This window comes from Ailuropoda melanoleuca, chromosome 16 (genome assembly GCF_002007445.2).
Source record: "Ailuropoda melanoleuca isolate Jingjing chromosome 16, ASM200744v2, whole genome shotgun sequence".
NCBI classification, from domain to species: Eukaryota; Metazoa; Chordata; class Mammalia; order Carnivora; family Ursidae; genus Ailuropoda; species Ailuropoda melanoleuca.
In genome coordinates, this window is record NC_048233.1 from 2,633,838 (window position 1) to 2,655,563 (window position 21,726).

At 37.8% G+C, this 21,726-nt stretch overlaps 1 protein-coding gene across 12 annotated transcripts in view; it reads right to left on the bottom strand.

Moving 5' to 3' along the window:
- ERC1 (ELKS/RAB6-interacting/CAST family member 1) overlaps nt 1-21,726 on the bottom strand; it is a 536,559-nt gene that overhangs the window by 416,620 nt on the left and 98,213 nt on the right. For all 12 annotated transcript variants that reach the window (XM_019793501.2, XM_034645665.1, XM_002914100.4 and 9 more), the window contains exons 4-5: nt 8,706-8,780; nt 857-1,012 (exon numbers count right to left, since the gene is read on the bottom strand). In XM_019793501.2, coding sequence (XP_019649060.1) covers nt 857-1,012; nt 8,706-8,780 — 231 coding nt within the window. The remainder of the gene's footprint in view (nt 1-856; nt 1,013-8,705; nt 8,781-21,726) is intronic.

A 21,726-nucleotide genomic window follows, 5' to 3' on the forward strand; every position in this document is an offset into this window, starting at 1 on the left:
ATGAGTACCACAGCAAGAAGCTAGAAACTGGAGAGGCAGTTAGAATAATTGTGTATCATTCCTCTACAGTTTTCTGTTCTGAGAAACTGGGGAACTAATATAATTGGGATGCAAGGGGTACTTATTTTCTAGCTAATATTTTATAATCACAATTATGATTTTTAATTAAACCAAAACAAATCTGGCAAATTGATAACTATAATAAACTAGATCCTCCAATTTGCCTGAATAGTTTATAGAATCAAACTAAATGGCTTTGGATCTAAGGAAAAAATATTGTGACTGAGTTTCTAAATATGAACTGACATGTCTCACAGATATGTATCTTACTGTAGATATATCTGAACATGGGAAACAATAAACCTGATACAAATGGATCTTCTCCAAGGGATAGAGCAAAGGGCTTTTCCTTATGGAACTGTATTTGAAGGGAATATAGGATATTATTTAAGCCATTTCAGGGAAAAAAATAAATAAATAAAGGTGAGGGAACTGGGTTCAGCATCTTAGGGTTTGACTTTTAGAATAATACACAAAAGTTAAAGAACTTGGTGTCTCATGTGGTGAGAAAAACTCAGTTTGGATATAATTCTAGTAACTGATAGATACAAATGTTAAAGTGTGACAATACCTATCAGCCTCATAGGAATAATTTTCTTTTAAGTGAAAACTTGAAATAACGATACATCAGTAATTCTGACTTTAGTTCCGGGAAAGTTCCATTTGAAAGAGTTCTAAGTATCCTTCCCTGATGTCTGGTAAAGTAATGTGAAGTTCTTCATCATCACGAAGGAAATAGAAATATGCAACAACATCTCAAACATCTTTTAAAAACTACAGTATCACACACCATTACCTTATTTTTCATAAATTTAGAATGGCTCCGATAGACCTCCATTTGTTTCATTTCTTCCTCCCGCTCTTCAGTACTCAAGGCCCCATTTGATTTCAGCATCTGAATTTCCTCTTCCAAGTCTCGGAGCCCACGCTCCATAGAGGAAATTTTTGAATCCTGAAGACAATGGAAGATTTAAACATTAAAGTATTCATAAAGAATCAGAGAAGTTGAAAAACTCAGTCTTTACAGGTGGTGAATTTAATAAAGATATAGAAATATGCAGGAAAACTGCTGTCTAGTATTTGGTGGTTGCTTCTAAATTATATCCTTTATGGCCACTTGGGTGAAAGGAGGAGAGTTCACATCTAGAATATGATTTTCTTCTCTGTCTCTTCCTCCAGTTCGCGCCTTTTCGTTTAAAGTTGAGAGGATTATCTTTTAAAAAAGTAGAGGCAATGGAAAGCTGGTTAAAGTTTCTTTCTACTTCATGGTCAACAAACTTCTAGGGAAAAAATTTGTAGTACTAACAGAGAAACCATTCCTAGCTACTCTATCATTCTACTCTGTGACCCCTAAAAGGTTTATTTCTGCTCCCAAAGGAGGGAGAATAAAAGTGTTTCAAAGACTTATGCAATAATGTGTGTAACTATATTTGCAATAAAGATTTTATAGCATCCCACTGTAAGAATAACAAAGGGATGAATAATTATGCTAACAATTGCAGTTTATCATATTACTTATTCTCTATAGTTCTCTACACATTTTAAGTATTTTGAAATAATTTTTTTAAAAAATCACTGTCCTTATAAATCATCACCTCCACAAATAACACCTCCCAGCAGAATATTCTTCTATGTTCAGTTTCTTGGTTTTGCTTCTCACAGTTTATCCGCTAGTTTACTTTAGATGTTATCAATTGAAGAAAGATCATTTTAGATGTCAACTACAGAAAAATTCCTCCATAGAATAAACATTTTTATATCTAGAGTTGTATATATTTATTTACCTAAGAAATAAAGTAGAAGCATAAATTAAGTATAGTTTAATTTTATTTGAAATTTCAGAGAAACCACTCCTTTAGAAAGTAATTTTGAAATTACTTCGCTTTGCACTTTACCTCAAAGATTTCCTGATTGACATTCCTTGCTATCGTTAATTCTTAGAGCATGCAGATAAAAGTTAAAGAATTTATCATGAGACAAATACAACTAGCAATTTTTAGGTTCAGGGGAGAGAAAAGGAGGATGTACTCCCTGTCCTGTATTGCATTATCTTTAAAAATATCACAACAAAAATTTTCTTTTACAAATCTATTCAAATTAAAACTTATATTTAGTTCAAAATTAAATGCATTGAATTAATACAATCAAGAGATACTCTAAACCTATATTCTGAATTACTTGTTTAAAATTAGTGGGTGCATCCCATTTCTACCACACCCTAAAAAAAAAATTAGTGGGCCACAATTCATCTCCAGGCCCATAAAGAATAAATACAGGCATAACTTGAAGATACTGTGGGCTCAGCTCCAGACCACTTCAGTAAAGTAAATATCACAATAAAGCAAGTCAAATAAATTTTTTGGTTTCCCACTGCATATAAAAGTTATGTTTATACTATAGTCTATTAAGTATATAATAGCATTATGGGGAAAAAATGTATATACCTTAGTTTAAAAATAATTTATTGCTAAAAAATACTATCATCTGAGCTTTCAGTCATAATCTTTTTGCTGATGGAGGGTGTTGCCTACATGTTGATAGGTACTGACTGGTCAGGGTGGTGGCTACTGAATTTGGGGTGACTGTGGCAATTTCTTAAAATAAGGCAACAAAGAAGTTTGCTGCATCAATTAACTTTTCCTTTCATGAACAATTTCTCTATAGCATGTGACACTGACAGAATTTTACCTGCAGAACTTCTTTCAAAACCAGAGTCAAACCTCTCAAACCCTGCTGATGCTTTATCAACTAAGATTATGTAATATTCTAAATCCTTGGTTGTCCTTTCAATGACCTTCACGGCATCTTCACCAGGAGCAGATTCCATCTTAAGAATCCACTTTTTTTGCTCATCCATAAGAAGCAACTCCTCGTCTGTTCAGGTTTAGCATAAGATTCAAGAAATTCAGTCACACCTTCCGGCTCCACTTCTAATTCTAGTTCTCCTGCTATTTCTGCCACATCTATAGCTCCTCCTCTACTGAAGTCCTGAACCCCAAAGTCATCCAAGAGGACTGGAGTCAACTTCTTTCAAACTCCTATTCAGGCTGATAATTTTACCTCTTCCCATGAATCACAAATGTTCTTACTGGCATCTCGAATGGTGAACCCTTTCCAGAAGGCTTTTGATTTACTTGGCCTAGATCCTTAAGAAGAATCATTATCTATGGCAGCTATAGCCTTACAAATGCATTTCTTAAATAATAAGACCTGGAAATCAAAATGACTCCCTGATCCATGGACTGCAGAATGAATGTTTTGTTAGTAGGCATGAAAACAACAATAACCTCTTCATACATCTCCATCAGAGCTCTTCAGTGAGCAGGTGCATTATTAAATGAACGGCCATATTTTGAAAGGGATCTCTTTCTTTCTGCAGTAGGTCCCAACAGTGGGCTAAAATATTCAGTAAACCATGTTGTGACAGATGCACTGCCATCTAGGCTTTGTTTAGAGAGAACAGGCAGAGCAGACTTCAGCATAATTCTTAAGGCCCCAGGATTCTGGAATGGCAAATGAGTTCTGGATTCCACTTAAAGTCAGCTGCATTAGCCCCTAACAAGACAGTCAGTCTATCTTTTGAACCTTTGAAGCCAGGCACTGACTTCTCCTCTAGCTATGAAAGTCCTAAATGACATCTTCTTCCAATAGGAAGCTGTTACATCTACACTGAAAACCTTGGTTAGTGGAGCCACCTTCATCAGTGATCTTACTAGGTCTTCTGGATAACTTGCTACAGCTTCTCCCTCCATACCTGCTGTTTTACCTTGCACTTTTATGTCATGGAGATGGCTTATTTTCTTAAACCTCATGAGCCAACCTCTGCTAGCTTCAAACTTTTCTTCCGCAGCTTCCTCACCTCTTTCAGCCTTCACAGAATTGAGAGACTTAGAGCCTTGCTCTGGATTAGGCTTTGGCTTAAGGCAACATAGTGGCTGGTTTGATCTTTTATCCAGACCACTAAAACTTTCTCCATATGAGCAATAAGGCTGTTTAAATGTCTTATCATTCATGTGTTCACTAGAGTAGCCACTTTTAATTGCCTTCAAGAACTTTTCCTTTGCATTCACAATTCGGCTGTTTGGTGCAAGAGGCCTGGTTTTCAGCCTATCTCGGCTTTGGACCTGTCTTCCTCCCTACGCTTAATCCTGTCTAGCTTTTGATTTAAAGTGAGAAACATGTAACTCTTTTCACTTAAACATGTAGAGACCATTGTAGGGTTATTAACTGACCTAATTTCAATATTGTTGTGTCTCAAGGAATAGGGAGGCCTGAGGAAAGGGAGAGTTAACAGGGGAATAGCAGGTGAGTGAAGCAGGCAGAACACACATATTTATCAAGTTTGCCATCACAAACAGGAAGACTTTGTGGCATCCCAAAACAATTACGAGAGTAACATCAAAGATCACTGATCACAGAGCACCATAACAAATATAACAATAATGAAAAAGTTTGAAATATTGGGAGAATTTCTAACATGTGATACAGAGACATGAAGTGAGCAAATGCTGTTGGAAAAATAGCAGCAAAAGATCTGCCTGACGCAAAGTTGCCACAAACCTTCAATTTGTAAAAAAAAAAAAAAAAAAAAAAAAAAAAAAAAAAAAAATACAGTATCTGCAAAGCACAACAAAGTGAAGCATAATAAAATGAGGTATGCCTATAAACTATTCTCATTGTACTATCTGAAAATTCACCTATAAGATTACTATACATCTTCCTGGAAAAATCAGGACGTAGTCCCTTAAGAATAACTAAAATACTAGGCATATGCATGTGAATAACCTACAAATGAAATGTGGTTGACCTCTGACATTAGTGGGGGGGGGTAATGAAAAGGGGTCAATGGAAAGAGGGACTGTATTTCTAGCACCACTAGTACTTCACACAAGATAAAACCGCCTCCAGCTACAAACTCAAGCTCCACACATCACATAGACAGCCTCTAACGTTACAAAGCCCCCCACAATGCCCCAAGAAATATTATCCATCTTCTCCCTAACTCCAACACAAATACAGAGGCAGCTCTTGACCAAATCAGCACCCTCACTACCAAATCATGTCCCATAAAAGCTTCTCCCCAAAAGGGACCAAACTATAACCCTGAAAGTCATGAGGCAGCCACTGACTGCTCAGATAAGAGACCTGCCAGGATACTCACTGAAATCAGGCCAGAAAAGCAATGTCTGATATGCTCAACTGGTTCCAGCATCAACTCAACCAGACTGGGTTTATGTGAGGACAGTCCTTCCAACAAGGTTTCTTACTCCTAGAATGTATAACAACTTAGTAGATAAATTCCTTATCATCTTACTACTCTGTACTTCCCCAGCCTTGGGTCTCCCATCATTAATCAGACAATTCCAATGAGCCTACTGGAATCCCCTGTTCCTTGTTAAATTTCCCAAATCCTCACCTTTTTTCCCCCAAAAATTATCTCCTTATCCCAAGGTAAACCTGGCTTTCTCAAAGGATGTATTTTCCGGCACTCTCTCCAATGAAGGTCACTAATCCCCCAGTACCAGAGAAGAGCAAGAGAAAAGTTCTGCCTCCCTTTATTTACAGCTCACACTCCTTTTCACTCCACCCTCCTCACTGCTGCCATCTAGGGACTTCCCAATCACTCCTGGCCATCTGAAAACGTCTTTGGCCCCTGGTTCCCTTCAAATGCAACTCTTGCCATCATCCTGGGATTTCAATGCCTTAATTCCATGATGGCCTTAATTCCAATGACCTCATCCACCAGTCCACTTCAGCTACCCACTTGATATGACTACCTTCTGGATCCTAAAATCACCCAGGGCTCTCTCCCCAGGCCTCTTGCACCATCACTTTCTATTTGCTGTTCTTACACCTCACAGAGATCTCCACTTTCCTGTCACATTTTCTCCCAACCTGTCAGTCCACTCTGAACTCCCTTCCTTCATATCCGCACTACATTCTTGTACTGATCATGCAAACTACTCTGTCACCATGATCCTCAATTCATCTGCATCCCAATAATTCTGCCATTAACTATCCGGCAAAACTTGCACCTAGAGCAGTACGGTAATTCTTCCCTGTTACTCCTCTGCAAAAGGAAAAAGAAAACAAATCAGAGAAGAAGGAAGGAGAAGTGGAGTGGAGAGAGAGAAGATGGGAGGGGGAAGAAGGCAAGAGAAGGGAGGAAGTGGAGGAGGAAAAGGCAGAGGGAAGAGAAAATTACATCACCTTGAAGACAGTTGGGCTCTTTTATGATCTATCAATCATCTTCCTTTCCTCTTCCCCCCAAGACTATTCTAGACCTTCATAATTCTCTCAAGCTCATGCCACACTCTCAGCAACTCAACTATTTCAGCTGTGATTTCAGCATAGCATCCACCTGACCCAACTAGGCCACGAGAATCTCAGAATCTCTTGCTTCTTAACCAAATGGCTGAAGGTTAACACAATTTAAAATAGATCCACTACCAATTAACACTATTATACTTCCCTATTCTATCAAAAGGTGAGTAACATGATTTTGGAAACACAGGTACATTCATGTGTTTTTTTCTTAGGTTTCAACAGGGCTCAGGAAATAAAATGTACAAAAAGATTTGTGGGAAATGTGATCATACAACAAAACCTTTATAAGACTCTTTCAGGATTATGTTCAAGATTGCTAATTGTCTAACTACAAAGAACACAAATTCTAGTAATTTAGAATTTGTTTGGTAAATCCTTTCCCCATTGGAAATAAAGATATACACAAAAAATTTTTTAAGATTTTATTTATTTTTTTTAAAGATTTTATTTATTTATTTCACAGAGATAGAGACAGCCAGTGAGAGAGGGAACACAAGCAGGGGGAGTGGGAGAGGAAGAAGCAGGCTCATAGCGGAGGAGCCTGATGTGGGGCTCGATCCCAGAACGCCGGGATCACGCCCTGAGCCGAAGGCAGGCGCTTAACTGCTGTGCCACCCAGGCGCCCCTAAAGATTTTATTTTTATTTATTTGACAGAGAGAGAGAGTGAGAGGGAACACAAGCAGGGGGAACGGGAGAGGGAGAAGGAGGCTTCCTGCAGAGCAGGGAGCCCAACATGGGGCTTGATCCCAGCACCCTGGGATCATGACCTGAGCCAAAGACAGATGCTTAACGACTAAGCCACTCAGGCACCCCACAAACAAAATTAATAATTTTAAGAGGAAATCATTTAAATTCAGGAAAAGTTTTTAAAACTGTACTTGAGAAGCCTCTGTTTACATAGAACTACATACCAATGACTAAAATTCTTGTTATATCACCAAATATTAAATAAAGGCCCAAAAAGCAAAAAGTGTCAAACTTTTTGGGAAATATGAAGAAGCTAAAAAAGAGAGAGGTCCTTATCTATAAGAGTCTTTGTGCATTTATAAGAATGAATATGATGTTGATCAAAATAATAACAGCAGCAGCAGCTAACAGTTTACTATATGCTAGGTATTATTCAAAGTGGGTTTTTTTCGCTATAAGTAATTTAATCTATGGGATAGCACTATTATTACTGCCTTCTATCGATAAAGAAGTTGAGGCATAGGGAGGTTAGGTAACTTACTCTGTGTCATGTAACTGATTCAAGTAAAGCCAAATTTTGAATCCAAGGAATTTAGAAGGCAAGCTCTTAACATAACATAGAGCCCAACGATTTCTAACTATTCATTAACTTAAGGCAGAGTTTTTTAAAGTATGGTCCATGTTCAAGAAGTCTGCATAGTCGAAACTATTTTCAATATAATACTATGACTGTATTTGCCTTCTCCACTATGTTAACATTTGCACTAAAAGGTATACAAACAATCGTGGGGGAAAAACTGCCAGTGTCTTAGGACAAGAGGCAGTAGTACCAAACCATACCAGCAGTCATTGTACTCTTCAGTGTCAGGCATTCACAGAAAAAAAAGAAAGAAATAATAGAAATTTTTTAAAAATTAAGTAAGCTCTAGGCCCAATATGGGGCTTGAACTCACAACTCTGAGATCAAGAGTCATATGCTCTGCCAATTGAACTAGCCAGGCGCCCCTAGAAATAAAATTTTTGCAAGCCTGCCTCCCATGAGAATGTCCCTAATGAAACAGTAAAAATTATTACTTGTAATTAATCGCAACCCTTAGGACCACATCTTTTTAATATTCTGTGTGATGAAATGGGAAGGAACTAGGCATTTGTGCCCAGTGAAGTACGACAGTACTTGTGTGCCTCTTTGAGTTGCAACCTGCATTCGGTACCTTTTTCACGGAACATCAGTTTTACTTGAAAGAACAACTGACAAACTATGGTTACTAGACTTAGTATTAGGCAGGCATTTTCTAAAAATGAATGGATGTGCCTGTCATTTTAAGAGAATAAAGGGATCCTCAGTTTAAAAGGTTTAACCATAGCTGATTTTAAAAATTCTGGACAAGCCTTTTTGGTCCAGAGCTTTTTGTCCAAAGCCTTTTGGTCCTTTGAGTTATGATCTATAGCTAGAAGAGAAGAAAACTGAAGTTCTTTTAAACTGTCATTTTCATTGTCTTACTATGTCTTCTCAATCTACAAAATAAGTGAAATATTATTACATACTACTTTCTAAAACTCACACAGGAAAATGTGTAATAACTTAAAAGTATAAACTGACTCACAAGATTCTTTGTAGATTCTTACTTACCTTCATTTCAATAACAGTCTGCAGAGCTTTTGTTTTGGCAGAATCAGGAGCGTTCTCAAATCTCCGATGCATCTCCTATACAACAGAAGCAAAAAAGAGAGTAAGTGTCCTCCTTTTCACTCTTGTTTTTTCCTAAAGGGAGGGTAGAGAAGGACAGGGAGAGGGAGTAACTGTGTAAACAGGGTGATTACCCCAGCCTTACAAGACACTCTGATCCCTGTCCACCAGACCTTCCCCAGAGGATCAGAGAACCCACAGGCTGCATTCAGGCTAAGGAAGTATAAGGGTCAAACAGACAGGCATAAAGAGTCCCTGTCTGTGAACACCTAGTTATTTATAATTAGTCACACAGATGAAATCAGTACAACAGATGGAAACTACAACACAACCCCAGACTGGTGTGTCAATTTTCCACATGACTCTAAGACATATAAATCAGAACTCCAAATGGTCCAAAAGGGAGAACAGAAATACTCCCTTTTTAAAAGGAGAAATAAAAGCAGTTACAATTAGGGCGCCTGGGTGGCTCAATAAGTTGAGCATCTGCCCTCAGCTCAAGACATGGACCGAGTCCCACATTGGGCTCCTTGCTTGGCGGGGAGCCTGCTTCTCCCTCTGCCTGCTGCTCCCCCTACTTGTGCTATCTCTCCTTTCTCTCTGACCAATAATCTTAACAAACAAACAAAAAAAGCAGTCACAATCAGTCTGCATTGCGCAAAGCTACTAAAAACATTTGTGGTAACCACATCCGTTCTATAGCATCTGCCCCAGACTAACAACCTGGCTACCTGTGATGAAAATCTCTCTCTAGTGGGATGACAAGTAGAAAAAAAAAAAGAAGATAGTTGTTCATGTTTATGAAATGTCATAAAAACATAACTATTCTTTTTCATCTAAATTTTAGTGAGTTCAGAATCAGGAAGAAAGGAAGCAATGGTAGTAATATCACAGTTAGGGTCTTCAAGGGTCACAGTAAAGTTATCAGACCACCTCGGGCTATTTCCTGTCAGATTTTGTGAAAGTCTCTGATTTAATCAGTAAACATTTCCAAAGTACCCTGACTTAGCTTCTAGTGATCTCAGGGAATACACAGATGAATACTTTCCATCTGAACTATATTCAACCATAATAAAAGGAATGTATAATACTTTAATTATACCTCTCACCTAATTTATTCATTCCTCCCTGGCCAAGGAGAATGGTTTGAGAGAAAACAGAACCACACATTTCACTGAGTTGACTCTTCCTGAAAGAGTAGTGCCACTGAACTGACAAAAGTTCTAAATTCTGAACAGTCAACAGTTTAAAAACCAGTAACTTTTAACATCCACATTTACCAGCTGGCTGCTGAAACTATAATGCAAACCACTACTAATATACACCACCCTTTCTGCTACTTTTCTCCCTAACTCCAGCCTTCAATATTCAACAAGGTATCCCATCTGTATGTTTAACAAATACCTCAAACTCTTCGTGCACAAAAGTAAACTCTTGGTGGTGCTCTAAAGCCTGCTCCCTCTTTCCAGTCACTCAGGTCAAACACCTGAGTCTTAATGCCTTCCTTTCGTTTTCATGCCACAGTCAATCAGGAAATCTAGTTAACTCTACCTTCGAAACATATCCAAAATGCAAGCACTCCCTGCCATCTCCACTGTTACCACTTGGAGTAAGCCACCAACAACAATGTATCTTTTAGGGGCGCCTGGGTGGTGCAGTTGGTTAAGCATCCGACTCTTGGTTTCAATTCAGGTCGGGATCAGGGTCATGGCATCAAGGCCCGCATCAGGCTCCACACTCACCAGAGTCTACTTGGGACTCTCTCTCTCCTTTTGTCCCTCCCCCAGCATGTCTTTCTCTCTTTCTCTCTCCTTCCCTCCCTCCCTCTCTCTCAAACATAATAAATCTTAAAACAAAACAAAAACTACATATATAGTTATATAACTATATTTATATAACTATATATATATTTTTTTAAATCCAACAAGCTCCAAATTAGGCTCCCCACCCTTTATCTTGCTCCCCTACAGTCTATTCTCAACAGACCACTCAGAGTGACCTTTAAAGCATGAATTTAATCTTGTCACTTCTCTGCTCAAAATTCTTGCATGGTTCCCTATCTGACTCAAAGCAGAGTCAAAGTCCCTTCAGTAGCCTACAAGACCTCATCTCTTACCACTCCTTCCTCAGTCACCATGCTTCAGCCACACTGGATTCCTTGCTGTTCCTCAACTACTCTAGGCATTCTCCTAGTCCTTAGGATCTTTACACAAGATGTTCCCATTGCCTAAACTCTCTTTCATCAGTTCATGGGGAGGACTTTGTCTCCTTCAAGTCTTCACTCAAATGTCTCTTCTAGATTATTAGGTTTAGGGGCGCCTGGGTGGCTGTCTTTGAGCGTCTGCCTTCAGCTCAGGTCACAATCCCAGGGTCCTGGGATCAAGCCCCGCATCAGGCTCCCTGCTCTGTGGGAAGCCTGGTTCTCCCTCTCCCGCTCCCCTTGCTTGTGTTCCCTCTCTGTCAAATAAATAAATAAAATCTTTAAAAAAAAAAAAAAAGATTATTAGGTTTATGAGTTGTGATAATCACACTGTGGTTATACAAGAAAATGTCCCCATATATTTTAGAAATGCATACTAAAGTCTGTAGAGGTAAATTACATCACGTTGGGAATTTATTTTAAAATCTTTGGTGAAAAAAGGAGGAGAAAACAGAACACATGAAGCAAGTGTGGCAAAACTTTGGTAGTTGGTCTATCTGAGTGATAAGTATAGGTTTGAAATTTTTCATTAAAAAATTAACATTTAACGTTAGCACAACATACCTTATTTTAAAACTTAAAACTGACAAAAAAGAACCCACATGTCCTTTCCCCTTTACCTTACTCTACTCTTCATTCTCCCATAGCATGTATCTTCTAACATATGAATGAATGATGAGTGAATGAATAACAAATGGCTACCAAACTTTCAAGAACTGGCTCTTTAAAGAGGGAATCTTTGAATCCCTTTCTATTCCTGTGCTGAATTACATACACCTCCTCTACCTTCTACATAGCCCTCCTCTAACACTTACTACATTGTATTTGGAATAATCTTCTCTAACATACCAGACTGTAAACTCCTTCAGAGCAAAATTGTCCTTTGTATTTCTCAGGCACTGTGTGACATGTAAGCAATCATTAAAAATAATTTCTCCTCCATATCCATTCTTCTTTTGCTGGATGAAGGAAAGACTGAAAAAATGAATAAATTATCAGCTAGTTTTCTTCTTCACCTCTCTACTGGACGACTCTTTCTACCATATCAAATACAGGACCTCCGTGTTCCTAAATCTAATAGCTGTTGTCAGACCACATCCTTTCTGAACTCCATGTAATAGCTTTTTTTTTTTTTTAAAACCATAGAGAGAGTAAGGGAAGAACATCTTTAAAATTTTCGACTGCCTTCCATTAAAGAATTATCCTAGCTCGAAAGGTTTATTCTTTGTCCTTTCCCCTATCCTAAGCACAGACAGACATTTTCTAAATTCCATCCCTGGAACTCTTCTCAGTTCTATAGCCCCATTCCAGGGACTCCACCAGCCCAAAGAGAAACTTAATATGAATTAGAAAAAAAAGCAACCCCTCTGGAGTAGATGCAAACTCATCATGAAACACTGGTTGAGTTTTAGGCCTCACTTGCTCCATCAGCAGGAAGCTCTTGTTTGGCTGAATAACATGCACACCAACCATACAAGGTAGCCCTTCCCCCACCCCACAGATTCAAGTACAGTTGACTCTTGAACAACATGAGTTTGAACTGTGCTGGTCCACTTATACATGTATTTTTTTTTTAAGATTTTATTATTTATATTTATTAGAGAGAGCATGAGCAGGGGGGAGGGGCAAAGGGAAAAGAAGCAGACTCCCCACTGAGCAGGGAGCCCAACTAGGGCCTCCATCCCAGGACCCTGGGGACCATGACCTGAGTTGAAGGCAGACACTTAACCAACTGAGCCACCTAGGCGCCCTTATATGTATTATTTTTTTGATAAATACAGTACAGTACTATAAATCTGTTTTCTCTTATGATTTTTTAATAACATTTTCTTTTCTCTAGCTCACCTAAAGAATACAGTAAATAATACATATACAAACTATGTGTAAATCAACCATTTATGTTATCAGTAAGGCTTGCAGTCAACAGTAGGTTATTAGTAGTTAAGTTTTGGGGGAGTCAGACATTCTTTGCAGATTTTCGACTATACAGGGGTCAGCTCCCAACCCCCTCATTGTTCAAAAGTCAACTGTCTTACCTTTCCATGGATAACCTGCAAAATCTATTTATCTAACCTTGTAGTGGCCATCTATCACTTTTTCTTGCCATGATATCTAATTTCCCTTCTATGTTTGGGGATTCCACATTTTAAGACAGTCTTCTTTCCACAATAAAAGCTAAAAATGCCACATACTTTTTTCCCCAGGCTTTCTTGCAGTTAAAGCCCAGACACAAAACCTAATCTCCCCAACCAGACACATACATCACTTACTTTGAATCAGAATCATTTTTTTAATTTTTTATTTATTTATTTATTTTTATTTTGTTATATTAATCACCATACAGTACATCTCCAGTTGTTGATGCAATGTTCCATGATGAATCAGAATCTTTTAACAGAAGACTTGGGGACACGAACAGTGACAGCTCTGGCAATGAGTGGCAGAGGCAGCAGCTACCTCAAGCTCCCAGTCTCAGGAAATGGCAGAGGTTCTAAGGGTAGTGCGTAGTGTCCGTGGTGTCAGCCGAACAGGCTGCTGGGTCTGTGCTCTGCACCAAGAGCAGCACTGTTTCCACCAAACCAAAAAAAGGAGTATGATGGATTTGAGACTGTTTTTGGCTATATAACTTCTGCACCCAGGCTCTCCAGCCCTCCTAGAGATTCTGCCTGGATTATAGTTAACAGTCTCCCAAAGTTGATCTCCCTATTAACACACTGGAAAACTGTTGCTTTAATTGAATGATTTTAATTATTTCTTTCTCTACCTCTCCATTCAAACAATTCATCCACATCACCAATGAATTCCAAGGTGCCAAATCTGGTGGACACCTTTCTGTCCTCATCTTCCTAGAACTCTCAGAAGCATTCAAAGCAGTGGGCCACTCCCTCCTATATACACATCTTCTTTTGACTATTATGTCACCATTCTCTCCTATTCTTCTTTCTCTCCAAGTGCTCCTTCTGTTTCTTTTGCAGGTTCTTCCTTCTAAATTAGACCCCTAAATACTATAGTGACCCGGTGACAAGTCCTAAACCCTCTTCTCTTTTCCATCTAAACTCTCTAATCCATAACATTGCTTAAAATTCAACTGAAACACTAGTGAATTCCTAGACCCTCTGCTCTGATTTCAGACTCATTTACCCAACTTCCCACTTGATATCTCTATTTAGATGTCGAATAGGTAATTTATATTCTTCGTAACAAAGCTCATGATTTTTCTCTTACTTAATCTAACCCCTTATCTGATGAGTGTGATGAGAAATGAGTCTTCTCCATCTCATTAAATGGCATCACCCTCCCAGGCCTCTCAGCCAAACACCAGGGTCTCATTCTCCACAGATCTTCATTTCCCACAACCAAAGAGAAGGCAGGGATTGTTCCATCTTCAAAATATGTCTTGAATTATTCCACTTCACTCTGTTTCCAGTTCAGCTGAGCCCTAGATTACTACAACAGCCATTAGTTTCCTTCTACTTCCTCTGTCCATTCTCAAGAGAGCACCAGGGTAATCTTCACAGAGCATCAACAAATTATGACAGTTAAGTCTGCTTTGAATCCTTCGATGAGTTTCCCATTTACTTCTCACTCTCTACAAAATCAACATGATCTGACCATAATGGATAGAAGACTGGCCCCCTCCTGTTGTGAACTATTTTAAAATTAGATAAAATGCACAAAGTAACTGTTTTCAGACATTGGAAAACAAGCAGCTAGGTCTATGATCCTTTGAAAGAAGAGAAACAAACACTGATGACCCAGACTTGCTATTCAGTATGTGAAGCAAGGAGAGGAAGCCCAAACAGAAAACAGCAGTCACGCAGAACTCAGAAGACAGATCAATGGATAAGATTCCTAAGACAGTGGAAATGTGCAGAGCAGAGTCTAATCTGACACGGGTCCCCTTGAGTCTGGCCAAACACTAAGTGTGCGCGTGCACAGGGCAAGACTCCACAATCTCAGACAACAATTACTAGCGACAGAACAACTACCAGGGAGCTCTGAGTTGAGCAACTACCTGAACTCACATGGGGCTGGGAAAAATTCTAGTTCCAAACAGCCAAAGTAAGGAGAACATCAGAGGCATTTAGCAGAGACACCAGAAAGGCCAAGTCTTAGAAGTAAAGCTAATTTAGCCCTGAAAGAGGAAAAGCTATCTACGTCAGCCCTATCAGCATTTAAAAGCAAGTCTTCTGAAGATCAAGTTAATCCACAATTAAATTAATTTTCACAGGGCAAAGCACTTCACTAAGGAAGAGAGTAAAGTCCAGAACACACTAATCCAGGACAAAATCTCAACACATTAGTTCAGGCCATAACAATCTCTCACCTACATTAAAACAACAAACTCATCAGCTTCCTCTGAGCCTCCAGTTTGTCCACATTTAATTTATTCTCCACACTGTAAGCAAGAAGATGAATTGGGCACACAGCAGATATTTAATAATATTTATTCAATAAAATGAGTGTAAAACTTTAAAAAGTATAAGCAAAAATAAAATGAATCCTGCTAATTGTAAATAATCTTCACCTATACTTTACATTTTTCATTTGGTATTTCTGTATCAACTTGAAAATATTAAAACTGCATTTCTTTGAAATACCTCACAATTCAGATAGTGAACTAATTTTATCTGACTTCTTTCCTATTATCTAATTCCAAATAAGGTAGATTTCCAAATGTCTTAAGGTTAAACGATAATAATTTTATTTTAAACGTTAGCAAACATATAAGAAAAACATAAAGAAAACAGAAATCCATTTGAACAAAAAAATCCTCCTCTGCTAAGGAACTAGGATGCATTTTAAACCATTCACAAGCATAAAGTTTTCCTATTAAGACATTTCTAAACCTATCACTTGTAACAAATTTCCATTCAGAGGCCTGCACATTAAAACTCATTATGAACACATCTTGCAGTCAGTGAGCTGATAAACTCCCCTTTCACACTGCGTACATCAGGCCTCTGACTCATGCACTGTTAATAAAGAGAGGAGACTGGAAATAGAAATGAATGCACTATTCAAATAAATATACGAACTAGAATATTCTATTTGCTTGCTCTATTTCACTCCTTTGGCCTGAAATTTTTCTTCCAAAAACAATTAAAGTACAGGTAGGATTACCTAGATCTTGTTATACTGCCAACTGTGGTAGACAACAGAAAAGGTGTTCATGTTCTCTCATTAATTTAGCAAAGAATAATGACTAATCTAGAGTTAGAAAACAAGCAAGTTAGGAATATTCATATTTTTCTCTTTTTAGTAGTTTCTTTTAAAAAGTAAGTCAACTTTTACTTACACAACTGAGAGAAAGGAGTATTTGTGACTGAAAAGTAGTACTTACGTCTGAAATTTCTTTTTTTTTTTTTTTTTTAAGATTTTATTTACTTATTTGAGAGAGTCAGAGAGAGAGAGAGCAGGGTCAGAGGGAGAAGAAGACTCCCTACTGAGCGGGGAGCCTGACATAGGGCTCGATTCTGGGTCCCCAGGATCATGACCTGAGCTGAAGGCAGACGGTTAACCGACTGAGCCACCAAGGCGCCCCAGAAATTTCTTTTATTCAGTTTCAGGTTTTAGTCCCCAGCACCCTTGGTTCAGGGGTAGAAGTTCCAGATTGCTTGTGAGACCCCTTAATAGAGTCAATCCCCCACACAAGTTCTGGGTTTACTATACTCACTATATTATACTTACTTTATTCCTGGAATAAAGAAGATGGGGAGAATAAGCAGAAAGAATCCTTGCTGTTCTCTGTGTCAGAAATCATTATACTTTAACCCTTTACCACCTCTAGTAATGGCATTACTCTGAGAAAATGTGATCTTCTTGTCAAAATGGAAACAGGCACAAATGACACAAGGAAAAGGGGAAGAATAACCTGAATAAGGCATGCAACTGTCTATATTTTCTAAAATCAGTACAAAGCACCAAACAAACTTGGAATCTCCTTTTTTTTTATTCTTCCTATGCTTTGTCTGCTATTTCTGTTTTTTCTCTTATTTCTTTTTTTCCCTCCTATCTTCTCTGCTTCTACCTTACAACTGCCAAAGACAAAAACAGGCATTCCTCAGATATAATAGATTCAGAATTCCTAGCCTAGAACCTAGTCAAATATTAGTACTTTTACCCTCAAACATTTCTGTAAACCCCAACATGATAGCAGTTATGCTAACAAGGTTTGTTGATTGAAATATTATAGACACAAAAACTAGCATGAATGTAATAATGTTTTAAAACAAATTTATAGGGGCGCCTGGGTGGTTCAGTCATTGAATGTCTGCCTTCGGCTCAGGGCATGATCCCAGCGTTCTGGGATCGAGCCCCACATCAGGCTCCACCACTGGGAGCCTGCTTCTTCCTCTCCCACTCCCCCTGCTTATGTTCCCTCTCTCGCTGGCTGTCTCTATCTCTGTGAAATAAATAAAATCTTTAAAAAAATAAATAAAAATAAATAAAACAAATTTATATTTTATTTACCACAACAGCATCTACATTTCTAAAATTCAAAGCATATACAGGTATGAAATATATTATTTATTTGGCCTACAGATAATGTCTGGTATGCATAAGAAATGCAGATCTGAAAAATTCCACAGCCAACTTAGGTATGTTCTGCCAAGAGACTGAGAACTCAAACCTGGGTCTCAAACTTTGGTGTATAACAGAATTACTTATAAAGCTTGTTAAAACTCCGTATGCCCAAGCCCCAAGCACTGACCAAGACAAGTCTTGACAGTGGGGTTTAATATCTGTCCAGTAAATGTCTTCACTTTTCTATTAATCAAAGGAAAAGTACTACAGGAAACAATATAAGATCTAACAATAAGTAGTCCCATGAAAATGTAATTTCAGTACAAACTAAATATGACACTTAATTTAAATTTATTTTTTCTTCCTCTTTGGCTTTTATTTGGGAGAATATTTACCTGTTATCTACGGAATCATGACCATAAACAAAATGGAAAACTAATCACAAATGCTACTGGATATGAATGCCATTTTAATGTTACAGTACTTCATCAAATCTAAGATGTCATTGATTGTAGTACATATCACTGTTTTACGTAATGGAAAGAAAGGGAGGAAATACCTCCAAATAAATTATGACACAAAGCTTTATCATTCAAAATTTTTATTTTATACCGAATGTAAGAGTTATCTTTTATTTATTTTACCAAAGTTTAACTATATACCTCTTTAACTGTTTTTATAACTTTCCCCATGCCAGTAACTATGGTTTCAATGCCAGTTCACTACATGATATTACTGATGACATACTGATCAACAATTAAAGTTAACATGAGAAATACCAACAATGCTCATACCCTCAACTATAGTGGTTACAAAAGGAACAGGTATGAATGTGAATGCACAGGCAAACAAATCCAGCACGACTACTGCCTTGCCAACCGAAAGTACAATGCCAGCAAGGGTAAGATTTAACTCAATTCCATATTGTTAAAATAAAAACTGTGAGTCTTAGATTGATGAAATACTGATTTAAAAACAATATATTTTATTTATTTGACAGAGAGAGACAGTGAGAGAGGGAACACAAGCAAGGGGAGTGTGAGAGGGAGAAGCAGGCTTCCCGCCCAGCAGGGAGCCCAATGCAGGGCTCGATCCCAGGACCCTGGGCTCACGACCTGAGCCGAAGGCAGATGCCTAAGGGCTGAGCCACCCAGGCGCCCCATGAAATACTGATTTTTGTGAAGATAGACAAAATCCAATAAATAACAAAACCTATGGATATCTTGGTGTTGCCAACTTGCACTTCTTCTTGACTTTCTTGATCCAGTAGTAATACAATATACAAAGGTCATTTCAAGTCCCACTCACCTAACCTAGATTAGAGCTGTTAAGTTCTTTATTAGACTTCCCTGTTCACTCCTGATTCTCCCTCCCCCATTCATTCTGAACACAACCAGAGTAAACTGTAGAAGGCAAATCAGATCTTAACATTCCCTTGATTAAACATTGGAACGGACTCTTCTTGCACTTTGAGTATAACAATCGCCTTACCTGCAAGGATCATGGAAGGCAAGTGCTTTGCCTCCTAGAGGGCATGTTTTGTTCACTGCTATTTCCCTACTGCTTTGTACATGGTTAGTGCCCAGTAAATATCTGATGAATGAAAGGAATGTATTTGGCCCTGGATACCTCTTCAACCTGTCATCTGATGCCAGCCTTCACCTTATACAAATTACTTTTGCCCTCTAGCCATCTTGTTCCCTCAAAATTCCTTCCCATCAGGCCTTTTGAAACTGTTAACCTTTCTTCACAAAATGACTTTATCCAAATGCTCAGCAACATTTTCTCTTTGTCTTTCTTCAGATCTCCCTTAAGGGGAACCTCCTCAAAGATGCTTATCCTATTTACAGAAATCACCTCCCCCAACATAATTAGACTCCACCCAATCAGGTAGTTCATAATCATCAGGTTACAGTCTCCCACCAGATTTTTAAATTCTAGGAAGGCAAAGACCATATGTGCTGACATGAAAAATGTATACACCATGACTATCCCAGGATCAAATACGTATAAGAGGCTCAATAGATATTTGTTGAATAAATGAGAAAGGAAAGGTGATACCAAGGGCCTCTAGCATCTTATTGCTTTAGAAACAATCTCTATGTATTAGTCTAGCCATATAGTACAAAGCTTTACCCCAAATTATCATTTTAACTTTTGTTAACTGTATTTTCTAACATACACAAATTTAATTCTTTAAGGTTTAATTCTTTAAGGTTCTTGCTATGGCAATGAAAGATTCTTTTCTATCTCAAGATTATATTAAAAGTTTTTTACATGAATTTTCTTCTATTTATTTTTTACTTATTTATTTTTTTTTAATTTTTTTTAAAAGTAGCTCTTTATTTCATCCAGAATTTAATTTGATACAATGATGTAACTGTTTTCCAAATGGATGGCACTATTTCAAAACATCCATTATATACTGAAAACTATATTATTTCTGGATTCTATTCTGTTTCATGATCTAGCTATCTATTGCTGTGCCAGTATCACACATTTCAATAACACTGTGTTTAAAATACGTGCATCAGGATCTATTTAAGCAAGTGTTCCTGCACTATTCTTCTTGCAAATAAACTACAACATCATTAAGGCATGTTTCAAATCATTCCCATTATGATTACATTAAATTTACAGATTTGGGGTAAAGTGACATCTTTATATTAATGTTCCCATCTACACTGTAATGAAAATTTAGCCGTATCCTTTCCATTACCGTTACGGATATTATATATTCCATTTCCTTATCTAATTGTACCACCTAACACTTCCAAAATAATGTTAAATACTGATGAACACAACCATCTTTGACCTCTTTCTAACTTCAATGGGCATTTCTAGTATGTCGCAGTAAGCTTGATGCTGGCTATACATTTGAAATATGTTTATAATATACATTTATTATGTTATTATTTATTTAAATCTTACCATAAAAGTAACATTCAATTCTTATTTTTATTCATTTTGTTTCATTTTTCAATGAAAATGTCTGTAACATTTTATCTAATATCTTTGAGACAGCTACCAAATACCACAAGGTTCTCTTTTCCTTTTACCTAATACAAATTGTAACTATGTATGACATATTGAGCCATTCTGGCATTCCTGGAATAAACTTTTTTTGATCAGAGTATTATCATTTTATCATAATGCTGATTCTATCTGCTAATATTTTATTTATAATATGTATAACTGAACTCATAAGCGAAACGAGCTTTGGGGTTTAACTTGTTTTCAAACCTTCATCAGGTTAGTGGTCATACCAGGGAAAAAAAACTCAAAACACTATCCTTTCTACAAGTTCCAGGTTTAAATTTTTTACCTGCATTTCAACATATTCATCTAACATTTGTTGAGGACCCACTGTGTATTTGTTAGACACTAGCAAAATACAGATTTTTTTAAAACATGTATCTTTGGTGGGGCGCCTGGGTGGCTCAGTCAGTTAGTATCCGTCTCTTGATTTCAGCTCCGGTCATGATCGCAGGGTCCTGAGATGGGGCTCCAGGTTAGGCTCCCCACTCAGCAGGAAGTCGGCTTGAGGATTATCTTCCCTTCCCTCTGTCCCTCCCCCCAACTCTCTCAAATAAATAAATAAATCTTTAAAGTAAATTTTTTTAAAAAATGTATCTTTGGGGGCACCTGGCTGGCTCAGTAAAAGGGGCATGGGATTCTTGATCTCAGGGTTGTGGGTTCAAGCCCTAAATTGGCTGTAGGGATTACTGAAAAATAAAATCTTTTGGGGGGCACTTGGGTGGCTTAGTTGGGCAGGTGACCAACTCTTGATTTCAGCTCAGGTCATGATCTCAAGGTCATGAGACTGAGCCCTGTNAATTTGGTCTTGGCGTCATATCGCCTCGTGGTTCCTACCCACAGCATCCACTCCCAGAAGAATTACAGATGATTCAAAATTTTTCTCGAGTTTCCTTTCTACTCCACCCCCACCCACCCCCAGCTTGCAGTCTCACTCTCAAAAAAAAAAATAAAATCTTTTTAAAAAATGCACCTTTGATGTAAAAACTTAAGTGAATGATGAATAAACACACATGTAAATATAAATATACTACAATATGATTGATTCATCTACATATATGTATAAAGCTGCACAAGGAAAACTTCGCAGAAGAACTGAAATTTTAAGTCTTGAAGCGTAAATAAGAGAATCAGAAAAGAGAACAAGAATTCTAAACTTTTTTTTTTTTTTTTGGACATTTGGTCGCAGGGGCACCTGGG